At 40.7% G+C, this 14,282-nt stretch overlaps 1 protein-coding gene across 2 annotated transcripts; it reads left to right on the forward strand.

The window, feature by feature from the left end:
• The first annotated feature begins 397 nt into the window (after positions 1-397).
• On the forward strand, positions 398-14,257 carry LOC119550806 (hillarin). Of its 2 annotated transcripts, none has more exons than XM_037859743.1 (9): positions 398-530; positions 3,972-4,444; positions 5,658-5,799; positions 5,867-6,066; positions 10,519-11,513; positions 11,995-12,481; positions 13,141-13,254; positions 13,323-13,486; positions 13,569-14,257. In XM_037859743.1, exons 2-9 carry the CDS (start codon positions 4,256-4,258, stop codon positions 13,732-13,734), a joined length of 2,457 nt encoding a protein of 818 aa, XP_037715671.1. In that variant the 5' UTR covers positions 398-530; positions 3,972-4,255; the 3' UTR covers positions 13,735-14,257. The 2 variants fall into 2 exon arrangements, with proteins under 2 accessions (XP_037715671.1, XP_037715670.1); XM_037859742.1 differs by having other exon boundaries at positions 444-578.
• Positions 14,258-14,282: the final 25 nt, after the last annotated feature.

Below are 14,282 nucleotides of genomic sequence, written 5' to 3' on the forward strand. Positions count from 1 at the left end.
ATACCAAATTTGATTGATTTTTGACGAATATTATCAGCTGCAAAAAAAAAGTTTTAAGAATATAAAATATAACAGGTACTGCCCAAAACATTGTTTCTTTAACAAGATTGTCAGCTCAAGCATTTTCAGAAAAAATCAATTTTAAAGTCTGAAAGGATAAAATATTTGTAACAAAAGCTATTGAGAATGAGAACATCGCCTTGAATATTGATATATTTATGTCCATAAGAATATAAGAACCTATTTGGGCTATAGTCCCTGATACCGTTGTAATAGGTTTTTAAATTCAGATCATTACTATTACTTGCAATTTGGTCACACCGATGTCGACCAACAGTCGACTATCGATAGTAATGTTGGGCATGCGCAGTTGCTTTTGCGCAGCGAGCTTTAAAGCTCGGCTCAGAGCGGACTCCAAGCCGCGAATAGCGCAGCGACTAGTCTCAAAGCGATCGTGAAACGGCTCGAACCGAAAAAACATCGGTTAAGAAAAGAGAAGCGAAGAAAAGCGGCTCGAGTCTTGTGCATGTGTGAGTGAACGCGCCCGTGTGTTGTGCCCGTGCATGTGTCTGTGTTTGGTAATGAAATTTTGTTACATTCCCAATATTCGAAACCTGCTGTTCGGCGCAGAGAGACTTTGGGAGCCACAACAACAAATGCCGAAAATGTGATAAAGCCAGGCTTCGCAGAATTGGAATTCCAAACTCCAAATTCCGAACCTTGCGAACTGCGAACAATCTGCTCTCCCCTTTTTGTGAGTGTGTGTGTGTGTGTGTATATATGTGCTTGGAGCTCGTTGGGGCCATCGGTGTGCGGCTGCGTTTTTGTGGGTGTATGTGTGCCTGCGTGTGTGTGAAATTTATGATAAATACTTTTGCACAAAGCGCGCCCCTTTGCAAACAGAAGAAGAAAGTTGTTTAGCATATATGCCTAAAAGTAATAGAAAAATACATAAACAGAGAAGAAGAAGTGTGTCAAAAAAAGGGCTCAGAACTATGTACATGCAAGCCATACTACTCCGAACATCGCGTGTGTATAATCAAGGCGAAAATAACAAAATAATAGCGATGCTGGGGAAATAATTTACGAAAAACTGGAACGAACGACGCCGCGGCAGACACGAAAAAAAGTGAAAGATTGCAAGCTGACGTTTGAATTTGAAGCTGCGACTGCGTCACGGCATAAACACACACATACACTAGCTCAACTACACACACACACAGATGGACAGGGTGGGTGGCTTCAAGGGGGGTGGGGGTTAGAAGACACCACCTGTCATGGGCGCTGGTTGCAACACCCTTAACCCCCCTTCAACCTCCATGTTTCATGTGTGGTTTCCAATCATTGTGACTGGCTCATAAATTATTTTCGGTGTTTGTGCTTCTAATTTATTGCCAGCGAAATGGGCGATTTCTAAAAGCAATTCATTGTGCCATTCAATTAGCAACTCTGCAATTGGCACAGAAAACCAAGTACTTGAGTTTTTTAAATTTAACCAAGCAATTCTCACATTCTTCAAATACAGTACAAGGTCTCTTAGAAGAAACATTGAGTTGAATAAAATTTGATAAAGGTTGAAAAACAAATAAGGAAAACACGTGTTGCGTTCATAATCAAACTAGTTTATAAACATATACATTTTATTTGGATTTCACTTATTTTTTTTATTATAGTTTTGAAACGCCAACTTAAAAAGCCAATTTATCAAATGATTTTCCTAACAAAATACCTTTTTATTGGGAAAAAGCTGTTCATTTTCTTGTAAAACTGTGACCTTGTCAAATTGGTTTAAGTTTCAATAAAAGATTTTGAAACTAATTTTTGTTATGTTTCTTTTTATTTTGATTGTAAAATGCTTGATTGACTTAATTTGCATTTTTATTTTGGTTAATTTTCCATGTGTAAATTAATCAGTATCGAAATTCCTCAGTTTGACTGGTTATTTTTAATCCCCGTCACATTTTGAGTGCTATTTTGTATTTTTCCTCATATCGCTGCTCTGCACCCGGCCAAAGTGACGCAATCATTTGCATTTTATTTTAATTCCTATGATTGTTTCACTGGTTGGCTGAATAACCAGTTGCTGGTTGCCGTGTTGTTACTGCTTGGCTGTTGTTTTCTTGCATTTATCAAATCTTTGTATCTGGCTTTAATGCGATTAGCTGTGGCAATTATGCCAATTCAAGTTCATTATGTTGTTGCTGCAGCAGTTTACTGTTATTATTGGTATTTATTTAATTGTCATTGTTAGCGTTTCGTTAAGCAACATCAGCGATAGAAGAAACGACAACAGCAGCAGCAGCAGCCACAAGGCATCAAAACGAAAGACTTAGGCAACGAACTCGCTCAGCCAAATTGAATCGCCCCGTTGCAAATGCTTCCTACTGCTTATCAATTTATTTAAATGTTTCGATTGCAAACAATTGTCCGTGCAGAGCAACTTTCGTTTTTGTGACAGCTTCTTTGTCATTTATTTTTCCCCCCCCAGTTTTTTTTTATAATTTATTCGCATGGCATTTCGTCCGCATTGAGGTGGAAAAGAAACCCAAAGCTGGCACGAAACGGCGGCATGTGTGCGAAATTCTATGCGGCTTCTCGGGTTACCAGGCACTCGGCTTCTTAGTCACACCCAAGTGGCCATGGTGGCATGATGGGATAGATGATGATGATGGGATGATGTAAGTCGCACGAGGCGTTTTGTCAAAGCCGCCCCCGGCTAATTTGCCCACTTCAAGAGGGTCTTCCCGGCTATCAATGTATGCACGTCCATTACAATTATCATTACACGCTAATTATGTCAAAAGCTAAGCGTAATTGGTCCATTCAATCACACCCGATTGTGATCGCATCAACAGATCAAAGCATGCCATTTTTGTCGCCTTGTGGGCGTGTGTTGTTGATTGATATTCCAATATGTGCGTGGGTTGGCCAAATAGCTGGAGCTGGATTATCGACATGTTACTCATCGAGTCTAGGGCTTAGAGTCTTATAGGGCATGCTATTCCCCCCTTGATTCACACACATCAATTTTTGTTGCTTCCCATTCGTTTTGGTCGATCAAGAGCCAACCTCAATGGCGGAACCAAATTTAATTCACAGCCAATCAAAGTAATTTGGTGTTACAAAATCTCTTGGCGGCCTTCGCTCCATTTGCATTTTCCCATTTCCAATTCAATTTTTTTTATTTTATTTTACCATTTTCCATGCAATCCGCAGATCAGCAACCTTCAATGCCGCAACTGGCGCTAATCATAAACCCCCCAAAACCAACCACCCACCGAACTTAACGTTCATTAAACTTGAAAAGAAAGCAAAACGATGACTTTGAGTTCGACTGAGGCTCTTGGCTTTGTCTGCGCAACTGAGCCGCATTTGTTTTAATTTTGGTCAAAGCAACAGGCCAACAGAAACCACAATGCATTCAATTAATGTAACATGCACTTGCTCAAACACACACACACACAATCCTTCCTTTTTTTCCACTTCAATTTAATTGTTGAAGCTGAACCGAAAGGAAACCTGCCAGCAACAATCGCGTCAATTAATCAAATGGAAAATGCAACTTTTGTGCCGGTGCCAGGCGGCAGTTGCAAGTTGCACGAGCGCGTTGAGTTGAGTGGCAACAAAAGCAGCAACTCAAGTTCAATTGTGGCACGTTTGGGGCCATCTCAAGCTCAAATTCCCAGGCGAGGTCAATGGCAAGGCGAAATGGCTTTAACCCTTTTTCGCCAAAAAGCAGCCAAAAAAAACTGTTGTCCAGCTAATTAAAATTCATTAATAAACCGCTCGCAGCCAAAATAAATGAAAGTTTTGGCTCGGATGACAAACACGCCTGCGCAGAAACTACACATTTTTTTTTTGTTTGGGCCTGATTTGGTCTTGGTCGCAAAAAAAATCGAATGCCAGCCGAAATAGGAAATTTCTATCTCCCACTCAGCCAGTAATCGTTTTCGGTCATTTTCATTGGACAGCTTCTGCCAGCAGCGGACGGATGACGAGGATGAGCGGATGAGCGGATGATGAACGGATGATGTCTCCGTTTCCACCAGAAGAATCGACTGCAAACTCGAAAAACTAGCAGAATATACTCGTAAATTCCACGCCAAGTGAAATTGAAAGACGACAGGCGACAGACGCGAAAAGAAAAGTGACAAACTCAACAGGTACAGGGTACAGGTCCACCGAAAACCAGTCGGAAGCTGCCACAAAAAAAAATAAAACAGGAGGAATACATAGACACAACATAGGCCACATTATGTATCGGCCAAATTTCTACGAGTCGACTTGCCTGCGCTGCAGCGAGACCGTCTATCAGGTGGATCGTGTGGGGCCGCTCAAGGATTTCACATTCTTCCATTCCGGTTGCTTCAAATGCGTACACTGCGGCACCAAGTTGACGCTCAAAACGTATTTCAATAATCAGCACAAGCAGGATGACAAAGAGGTAAGTGCCACCACCAACATCCCCATATCACCACTTGCAAAAAGCAACGAAAACGAAAGACTTAAGCGACAAACGCGTCAGACTAAATATTTGCACAGCTGCAAGATGCAAAACTGCAATTCGAACGACACTTTTTTTTGTGTGCCTATGCATAATAATAAATAACTTCGTTATTGCACTTTGCCGAGGCACAAATGTGTGTCAGTGCGGTCTGTCATTCATATGCAATATATATGTGCCTCTCTATATGTTGTATGTATATTCATGTACAGTGCGTTTCGCGGCTGTACGGCTGCGGTTAGCTGTCGATCGTGGGAAACGTTGGTTATAGTGGATTCGAATAGAAAAACGATAGAATATACATCAAACAATTGTTTAAGCCTATTGTAAGGAAGACTAAAGGTTATGCAATATATTTTTAGCTAATTAAAGTGTCTTTGTTAGTTGATGTAAATAAAATAGTAAAGGTTTTATGTAAAAAAAACTCATTTTCTTGTGAAATATTGATAAATTATAAACATATATATTTAAGTGTCCGAAACGCACTGTTTTTAGGTCCGTGTTTGTTATTGCACATGTCTATTGCCACCTGCTGTGTGTAGGTGAAGTGGTTAAAGTTGCATTTGCAAGCGACTGACTTTTGGGGTCTGCTCACGCACTCAAAATGAAACCCAATAAGGCTAATGGGGCATATTGGTTTGATCGATAGATACATACATAAGTACAGTGATACAGCAGTAAATTCCTTTCAGAAATCATTAATTGCAGATAACTATCTCTCTAAAAGAGCCTCAAAAGGGCCTTAACTTTACTTTTGAAAAGTAAAATGAATAGTTTTAAATCGATTTTAATCTGAAACCAATGGGTTGCACTGTATACACTGTTGTGATAAATATAGGATCGTAAAAACGTTGGGTGCTTAGGCGGAAAAAGATGTTAATGCGGGATTTTTTTAATTTAATGATTATTTAAAGAAGTTTAGATTATATCATCAGTTATACAATAATTTTCAAAGATTTTGACGTGTTTATTTCAATTCTGGTCCGGAAAATACTTTATAAATTGCTTGACTGTTCAACTGTTTAATTTACGAATAATAAGTTAATGATAGTTTTGTTAGAAGTAAAGGAATAACCTGTGAATCGTTAAGAAACAGAATGGATTTTGAAATAACCAACCAAGAAAATTAATCATCTAAAACCCCTCTTTCCAGGTCTATTGCAGTTCACATGTACCAAAGAGCGGACCCGGCCATCTCGACCAGACCTCGGTGGGCATTCGTCAGGCCCTGAATGCGCCGCGCACCAACAAATTCGTTAACGAGCAGATCCGGGGCACGCGCAGCGAGATCGATGGTTAGTATGGATGGCTGAAACGGACTCCCAACTTGGCTAACTGCTCCGCTTTGCGGGATCCCCACAGGTGGCCCATTGGTTGGCTCCCGGCAGTCCACGCCGAATGGCTATGGTGGCCGGGAGGTCAGTTCCCCGTCGCAGAACGACTCCGACTATAAATATGGACGATTCGATGCCAGTGCCCTCCACATCGCCCACGCCCTCAAGCAAACGGAGATCCAGAAGGCCTACAACAAGGCGCGGGAGAAGCCAATTGATTTCTACCTGGTAAGAGAGACGCCCCCCCTTCGGTTGCAAATCATAAACATAATAAGATGGGATTGGGATCCATCCGCTGAGATGGGGAGCCGCAAGTGGCCGCAAATTAAGAGAATATTTAGTGCAGAACATCTAATGAAATTTTAAGTGGCTAGCGGGGCCAGCTGGTCAAGTGTGTATCTCCCGTTCTCTCCAAGCTTCAACGATTGTGCAATGTTCCTGGGCTTAATTAATGCACCGCCAGTTGTGGTTATGTAGGCTACTGTGCTATTTACACTTGGCTGTGTGTAATTGTTTGCTGGGGGTTGCTCAAGTGTCCGAGTCTCAAGACTGCAGACTCGGTATTACCCAAACTAGCTAACTATAAATAGATAAATAAGAATACAGTGGCAAGAGAATGTTTTTAGATGGTATTTCTTTGTCTTGGGACCGATTTCTCAATGTCGTGTTAAGGGTTTAGTTTGTCACTTATCAGAGAAAGTTAATATGAAGTTAAATTGTTTGGAAAGATAGAATCGTTTTCTCAATGTGATGATAATATTAAAGTCTATAATTCGGTCTGTCAAACCTGAAAAAGAAACTTTTCTTTGACATTTTTGTTTAGCCGACCGTCAACTTTTAACTAGAACATTGACGCTAGTTAAGATATTTTAGTCAGACAAAATGCAATATGGTATAAGGAAACTACATTTTTTTAAATCAGCTGTTTAACTCAAAGACAAAATTTAACATGACATTGAGAAATGTATCTTTAATACTTAAAATTCTTTAGAAAAGTTGTAGTTAAACAGATTAATAGTTGAAATTCGCCATTATATGAAGAAAACTTAAACTATTCAAGTCTTTTGGTATACTTTAAAGTGGACTAAGAAGTGCAAACTGGTTGCCTATTTAAAAATTAAAGAATTCAGGTTAAGTCGGATAAATGTGATACCCAAATTGATCTAGTTAGTGGAAATGCGATTCGCTCAGTTGATGGGATGATCTCTCGACCAGATTATAATTTATTAGCCCGACTGGTTGGCCAAAAGCTGCTTGCGTTTATCGGTGCTCGCATCTTTATCCATGACTTGGCACTTGCCGCGACTGGAATGGTAATCTCCCATCCGCCTGATGCTCGGGTGAAAGCATTATAATCGCATTTTACGTAAAAACGAAATTCAAATCGCACACGTTTTGCTTTTCTTTGACTCACACTCGCTGCTGCGCTGCCTGGCCTGCCATTGCAAATGCCGAAAACGGATTTTTCTTTCACTTTCGAGAATGGCACACGCGACTGACCAGCACACAACCAGCAACCACCATTACTAGCACCACCTCGGGCAGAGACAACAGCAAATATTTTTATTTTTATTGCAACGCTCAATTTAACAAATTTCGAACAGGTGTCTGATGGGCCACACCGCAGTAACAGACGCCACAAGACAGCGTACAAGAAAAATATGTGAAAAACTGCATGCATGCGATCATTAAAAACTGAACATGTTTTACACACGCTCGCACACGTACATAGAAACACCCACCGCCGCTATTTTATTTTGGCAGTATCATTATCCATAAGCGGCTGATATCGAAATGATATAGCGATATATGCCACTCTTAAATCATAATGTTTGGAAACGAGTGACATGAGAGCTCCAAAATCATGGAATCAGCTTTTTGATGCATTGAAATAAAACCCATGTGGTCACATAGATGTATTTAACATTTAAAAACTTGTAATTCTGAGCGTAAACGGACCTTTGGGTTCCTTTCGGATATTCTTAATCAGCAAAAAAAGTACCCGATTTAGCTTTAAACCATGCTTTTTAAGGTTTTCCACGCTAGTCCCAAGTTTAATATCGATCGGATAAATATTTAAGATTTAAATATTAATAGCAATCAACAAAACGAAAAACTTTAGTCCCCTTATCCTGAAAATACTATTAGTTTTAGCTCCTTAGAAAACCTTTTTATTTGTTATACCATCTCACAGACCAAACTTCCCAGAGATTGGAAAATTAATGTTGTCTTTAATACAAATTCTCGCTTGAGTGTTTTATTAACAGTGTATATACTTTTTTTAACCGTTTGGATATTTTTAATCAGGCAAAAAAAAAAGTACCCTATTAAGCTTAAAACCATGCCTTTTGAGGTTTTCCACGCAAGTCCCAAGTTTCATATCGATCGGATAAATATTTAAGACTTAAAGCAATCAACAATAAGAAAAACTTTTGTCCTATTAGAAAACCTTTTTATTTGCTATACCATCTCACAGATCAAATTTCCCCGTGGTTGTAAAATTGATGTTGTCTTCAATACATAATCTCGCCTGAGGGTTTTATTAACAGTGTACATATATACCTGTTTTTAGTATCAATAATCATAATTTGTTGACAAGGTCAGCATCAAACCAATCACTAAGATGCTGTTACAATGAACGCGACTGTGCCTTGGCCTGCTGCGCAGCGGCACAGACGCGGGCAAGATAATAGAGCCACCACCGTCGCATTTGCCGGCAGCGTCACTTGTTTTTCCGGCTGCGCATGCGCCGCTGCCGTTTGCTAAATCTAAATTATGCGCGGCACAGTGAAAGTAGCGGCAGCAGCTTTTTGTTTGATTAGTGGGGAGTGGAGAGTGGATAGTGGAGAGTGTAGAGCTCCATCTCTCCCGAACTGTGGTACTGGCGGTACCGCTCCTCTTTGGCCGCCCTTATGCAATGCACGCGTTTTTAAACGCCATGTAATCGCCATGTAATTTGGCGCCGCAATTCCATATAAAAACTCTCACGCAGCCGCAAACGCAAACACTTCCTCATAGCTTTTTGCCAATTTACAATTTATGCCACTGTTGTTGTTTTGGTTTCTGTTTTGGTTACTTTGGCATTTCGTTTTATATATATATATCTTTTTTTTGGTCGGTGGCCGCGCTTGCGCAATAATTAATTTCAACATTTTTGGACTTTCGTTTTCGTTTGGCTCCGATTTGATTTCTTGTGTGTTTATATTTCGCTCTTTTTTCGCCTTTGTCACTGTGGGCGTCGCATAACTGTTTGCCTTTCTGGCCCGTCTTTATATTATGGTCATATTTAAAATCCGCTCAAAACCGCTCACGCAATTCCGGCGTCATCGCTTTTGACCATTGTCACCGGGCCTTTGAACCGTTTGGTCTCAGGTGTTTCAATTTTGTTCACTTTATTATTTCTGTATTTTCTGCCTTTGTTTTATAGTTATTGTTTGAACTTGACATTGAATTTTTGGATTTAATTACACATTGTTGTTGGCTTGCATGGCGCTAAATGCTTTTCGAGTGATACATATACTATAAATCATATGCGGAAGTCATGAAAAAGCCACTCACAATGGTAGCAGTTGGTCAGAAAAGAACGGGTATTAAGTGCAGCCTGCAGAGAGGTGATTAAATGTGCTAGCATAAAGATAGGAATTAATATTACTTAGATTGGGACAGAGCATCAGGGGCTAGATTAACAGTCGCCGAAATTGTTCATTAGCGCAATTAGCACACACAGTTGGGTTCATGCAAAAAACAGCTGCAATTCAATAACTAATTAAATTAAAATCATTAGGAATGGTAATAAAACTTAACGTTTCTTTAAATGATTACCATTTTAAGCTTATAAAAAACTGTTGAAATTGCCTTTTGGGAATGCATTCAAAAGCGTTTATAGACTGGTGTTAAAGGCGTTATAAAATATTTGAAGTAAAGTACTTGGAAAGCCGTATATTCAGAAAAGATTGGGCTTAAGAAAGATAATTTTAATTATTACTTAATTGTTATTATAGAAATTGGAAATGTTATATACGTTAAGGAAGGGTTTTCTCATTTTTCGAATATCCCTACTTCAGTATAAATTGTTACTTATTATATATTTATGGTAAAAGAACCCGCTTAATGCACTTAATTGCACTTAATATTCAGAAAAGATTGGACTCAAGAAAGATAATTTTAGTTATTACTTAATTGTTATTATAGAAATTGGAAATGTAATATACGTTTAGCAAGGGTTTTCTAATTTTTCTAATATCCCGACTTCAGTATAAATGTATAAATTGTTTCTTATTATATTTATGGTCAAAGAACCCAGCTTAATATTCTTCGCTGTAACTTGACGCTTGGCTAACTGGCGGTTAGCCGTACCTCCTGCAATTATCGATACACAGAGCTGCAATTATCAATAGATGCACGCAATGCGTAGTGCAAACAAATGTGTGGGAGGGAAAATGGGGGTGGTGGCTGAGCCGAAGAAGATGCTACTGCATATTGCATTCAAAGTCGGGGGCCTAATGTCAGACATTGAGCCGGGCCTGTGGCAGCTCAGGCGTGGCATTATAATTAGCCAAGTTAACAAGCCAAGCATTGCAAAAACAACAAATCCCTCGCAGTGCAATCAACGAAACTGACTGCAGCTTTCTCTCAAAGAAACATCAACTTACTCTTTATATATTTCGTATGATCTTGCAGGCTCGCGAGGAGCAGGCCCATCTGGAGATGAAGCATCGCAAGGAAGAGGACGATCTGTATCGAAAGTTCGCCAGCAAGCGCGCCGAGGAGGATCGCAAGATCCAGGACGAGTTCCAAGACGAATGGGAGCGCGAGCTGCAGCGTCTGACCCACAAGTTCGAGAAGGAGCTGGCCACCTCACGTCGCAGCCGGGACGAGGCCAACATCCTGACCATGCGCCACGAGCAGCAGAAGGAGGACCTCGAAAAGAACATGACCCTGCGACGGAGCAAGAAGAAGGAGAGCATCACCCGCAAGATGCTGGAGCACGAGCGCTACGAGACCGCCGCCCTGGTGGATCGTCAGTCCAGCGAGATGCTGGAGCTGATCAGCGCCCGACGATCGGAGTACATGCAAAGCGAGAGCATCTTCCTGGACGACGAGTTTAGCGAGGGCGCCGTACCCGTCGAGTATCCACTGAATGCCCCAATCCCAGCTCCGCCGGCGGTCAGCAAATTCCAGATCTACACCGATCCCGTGGAGTTCGAGGACGTCGATCGCATCGCCATCTCGGTGGCCCAGGAGGACCAAAAGACTTTCACCGATCTGGTGCGCCAGTTGGTTGGCCGCTGCACCACGGACATTGAGAAGGCCCGCACGATCTTCCGCTGGATCACGGTCAAGAACCTGAACGCCATGCACTTCGACGACGATCTGCGGGGTGACACGCCCATGGGTCTGCTGCGTGGCATCAAGTACGGCACCGAGAGCTACCATGTGCTTTTCAAGCGGCTCTGCAGCTACGCCGGTCTCCACTGCGTCGTCATCAAGGGGTATTCAAAGAGCGCCGGCTATCAGCCGGGTGTCAAGTTCCAGGACTCCCGTTTCCGCAACTCCTGGAATGCGGTCTACGTGGCCGGCGCCTGGCGCTTCGTCCAGTGCAATTGGGGAGCCCGCCACCTGGTCAACGCCAAGGAGGCGCCCAAGCAGGGACGCGGCAAGAACGACAGTCTGCGGTGGGTATTCTTGGTTAAAAGGGATTAGTATTACATAATATCTTGTATCATATTACCCATTTGATATACGTCAAATCACCATTATGTCATATTAATACTAATTGTAAATCATAATATCATTTATAGACGTCGTTTTTTATGTGAAATCGCATTCTTAAAATACGATTTCAAGAAACTTTTAATTGGTTATAAAATGTTTTAATAGAATAATTATTAGATACGTGATATCACATTCTTATAATACGATTTCAAGAAACTTTTGATTGGTTTTAAAATGTTTTCATAGAATAATTATTAGATATGTGAAATCGCATTCCTAAAATAGGATTTCAAGAAACTTTTGTTTGGTTTTAAAATGTTTTCATAGAATAATTATTAGATATAAGCAAAATCTAATTTTGCTTTTGTATAAAACATATATCGGATTTATTTAATATTTTTTAAAACCGAACCATCTATTAATTTTGTTTCTTTTCTGCAGTTACGAATACGACGATCACTACTTTCTTACGGATCCGCGCGAATTCATCTACGAATTCTATCCGCTGCAGGAGGAATGGCAGCTATTAAAGCGTCCCATCACCTTGCGGGAATTTGAGAATCTGCCCTTCGTCCGTTCGCTTTTTTTCCGGTACGGACTTCACTTTGCGGACGAAGGTTATGGAGCCGTGGTGTTCACCGATGACACAGGAGCCGCCACCGTGCGCATCGCCATGCCAACGGATATGCAGAGCTGCCTGATATTCCATTACAATCTCAAGTTCTACGATAGCGACGAGGAGCTGTCCTACGACGGGGTCTCTTTGAAGCGCTTTGTGATGCAGTCGGTGATTGGAAACATCGTTGCCTTCCGAGTGCACGCCCCATGTTCCGGCGCCTTCCTTTTGGACATCTTCGCCAATGCGGTCACGCCGCAGGAGTACCTAACCGGCGAACCTATGAAGTTCAAATCGGTGTGCAAGTTCAAGGTGGGTATAGTTAGGAACAGGGGGTTAGCCAGAATATATATATAATAGTTCATAAAGCATAAATACTTTTATAAAAGTTGAGTGTGGAAACTAAAATCTAAATTTTATAATACTAAGTTAGTCCTACTAACTATAATCAAGCATCTTAGGAAATAAATATTATAAAATAAAACTTTTACATACATATTTGCTGTAATAATTTGAGAAGCACCTTTGGTAATAAAAATATTGGCAATAGTTCAAAAAAAATGTATATAATTCTAAAATAGTATTTCTAACTTTAATCTATCATCTTACGAAATGAAAATTTTAATGTAAAGTTTTTACAGAGAAATGTTGACTTCCTAAGGTTTCTTATTCGAGTGAGTTATTTAAGGATGCTGTAAGGATTGGAGGAACAGTTCCAATTTGTCATAGAACTATTTGTAAAAGTTTTCTAAAAATTTCGTGTAGAACTGAACATATATATATCTTACAATACTTAGTATTACTAACTTTATCTACCATCTTAAGAAATGAAAATTGTAATCTAGAATTTTTACATAGATATGTTTATTTTGTAGTTTCTTAATCGAGTGAATTTTTTAAAAGTGCTGTAAGGATTCGAGGAACACTTATAATTAGTCATACATCCATTAACGTGCTCCATCATTTTCCAGATTTGCTGCGAGGAGCTGCAGACAGTAATGGTGCCACTGCCGGATTGCGCCAGTGGCGAGTGGGGACCCACGAAGGCCACCCGCCTATTTGGCCTCATACCCATCACGCATCAGGTGGGTTTCATTGGAGATTGGTTATTGCGCCGGGTTTGATTTGATTCGAGTGCCCCGTTTGCTTTCAGGATCCGCTTATCTTCGCCGGACGCAGCCTGGACCTGCAATTTCGCATGTCGCGTCCGCTGACAGATTTTATGGCCACGCTGCACAAGAATGGCATCGAGGAGAAGAAGCTGGCCAAGTATGTGACTCACAGCACGCTGGACGACATTGTCACGTTCATCATTAAGTGAGTGCACAGGGAAATGGAAAATTTAATGGTCTCTCATTCCAATCAAACCCAACCCCAACCCTTTCCCCCATCTCCGCAGCTTCCCCGAGGAGGGTCAGTATGGTCTGGACATATACACGCGCGAATTGGGCGCCCCTCAGCACCATCATCACCACAACAATAACAACTCCTCATCCTCCTCCGGCGAGAAACATTTGTTGACGCACTGTTGTAAATATTTAATCAACTCGTCCAAGCGGAATTAAGTCGCTTGAGTGGACCGGACGCTGGGAGATGGTTTCCTCAACGTGTGCAAGATGGAGGCACCACTCCACGCAAACACAAACAAAATGCAATATTAATTATAGTCTTCACTTAAGTGGAAACCTAACAAACGTTTACCACATCACAAAATCCATTATGCAGGTGCTAAAAGAAAACCAGGCAATCTGGCCAATCACTGCTTAATCTGATCACGATGAACAATGATAATGAACGATAATTTTGCTCAACCATTTTGGCAAATGCGGCGCGCATTCGGAACTTGTAAATACTCTAGACTCTAATCATTAGACCTAAAAGATGCCTAGTAATACCAACCCTAAAATCAGCTCTTAATTAATTTGTACATCTACTGAATAATGCTTAATAATTTATTACATAAACGCAACGTTGCCCCTTATGCATCAACTTTATATATATTATATATATCGTATATACCATACGACTTTGATTTAAAATGTTTAATGTTTTTGTTTAAGCGTTCATAATGTGAATAAAACCCTATTATACAAATAGCCCCCAAAACCGACAT

This window comes from Drosophila subpulchrella, chromosome 2R (genome assembly GCF_014743375.2).
Source record: "Drosophila subpulchrella strain 33 F10 #4 breed RU33 chromosome 2R, RU_Dsub_v1.1 Primary Assembly, whole genome shotgun sequence".
NCBI lineage: Eukaryota > Metazoa > Arthropoda > Insecta > Diptera > Drosophilidae > Drosophila > Drosophila subpulchrella.